At 32.1% G+C, this 900-nt stretch overlaps 1 protein-coding gene across 5 annotated transcripts in view; it reads right to left on the bottom strand.

Annotated features, from left to right (window-relative positions):
- Positions 1-488, bottom strand: part of LOC106874739 (uncharacterized) — an 18,084-nt gene extending 17,596 nt beyond the window's left edge. For 2 of the 5 annotated variants that reach the window (XM_052974437.1, XM_052974438.1), the window contains exon 1: positions 355-468. In XM_052974437.1, the coding sequence (XP_052830397.1) occupies positions 355-439 (85 nt within the window). In that variant the 5' untranslated portion in view covers positions 440-468. Of the gene's footprint in view, positions 1-354 lie in introns of all 5 variants that reach the window. The other 3 variants (XM_014922574.2, XM_052974440.1, XM_052974436.1) reach the window with 3 other exon arrangements.
- Positions 489-900: the final 412 nt, after the last annotated feature.

Below are 900 nucleotides of genomic sequence, written 5' to 3'. Positions count from 1 at the left end.
ATATATATATATATATATATATATATATATATATATATACGACGGGCTTCTTTCAGTTTCTGTCGACCAAATCCACAGACAAAGCTTTGGTCGGCCCGGTGCTATAGTAGAAGACACTTGCCCAAGGTGCCACACAGTGAGACTGAACCCGTAACAATGTGGTTGGTAAGCAAGCTACTTACTACACAGCTACTCCTGTGTTGCAGTGCCGATACTGCAACGATGTAGACAGACAGAGACAGACAGACAGAGACAGACAGACATAATTACACATGGAGAAAAATAATGGGATTTAGTTAGATTAAACAGGAATGTTAATGACGGTGAACAACGCTTTATCTTTTAGCTACTTACGAACAACAAGAATATAATAGTATAGAAAATATCTCATCGTGGGCATCCGCATTTGGGTAAATATCTTGTCTGGAAATATTTGCATACATGTGACTATGTCTTATATACTTAAAATGACGTAACAGCTGTTTCCTTTCACAAAGTATGATATTAATCTGACATATATATCGATTTGGATGACTATGAAAACTATTTTAATAATCCACTTAAGGTGTCAAAATTTCTTTTAGTCCCACACTTAATTAGAAATATTTTATATATATTTTTTTTTTTTTGGAAACAGTTTTAATAGCCGAGATGAACACATATGTATCAGACTGTTGTATACAATAGAAACGTGTATTCATTTACATATATGCCAGAATTCATCTGTACACATGAAAATGATTTTTAATATTTAAATAATCATATTTATTCACCCACTTAGTACATATAGATATCTATTGGCGTATGCCTGTAAATTTGTGTCAATATATGTATGTATGTATGTATGCACGTATGTATGTACAGTATATATGTTTATATACATACCTATGGAATATATAT

Source organism: Octopus bimaculoides, chromosome 18 (assembly GCF_001194135.2).
Source record: "Octopus bimaculoides isolate UCB-OBI-ISO-001 chromosome 18, ASM119413v2, whole genome shotgun sequence".
Classification (NCBI taxonomy): Eukaryota; Metazoa; Mollusca; class Cephalopoda; order Octopoda; family Octopodidae; genus Octopus; species Octopus bimaculoides.
The sequence above is the reverse complement of the archived record's forward strand: the minus strand, read 5'-3'. Positions and strand labels throughout refer to the sequence as shown.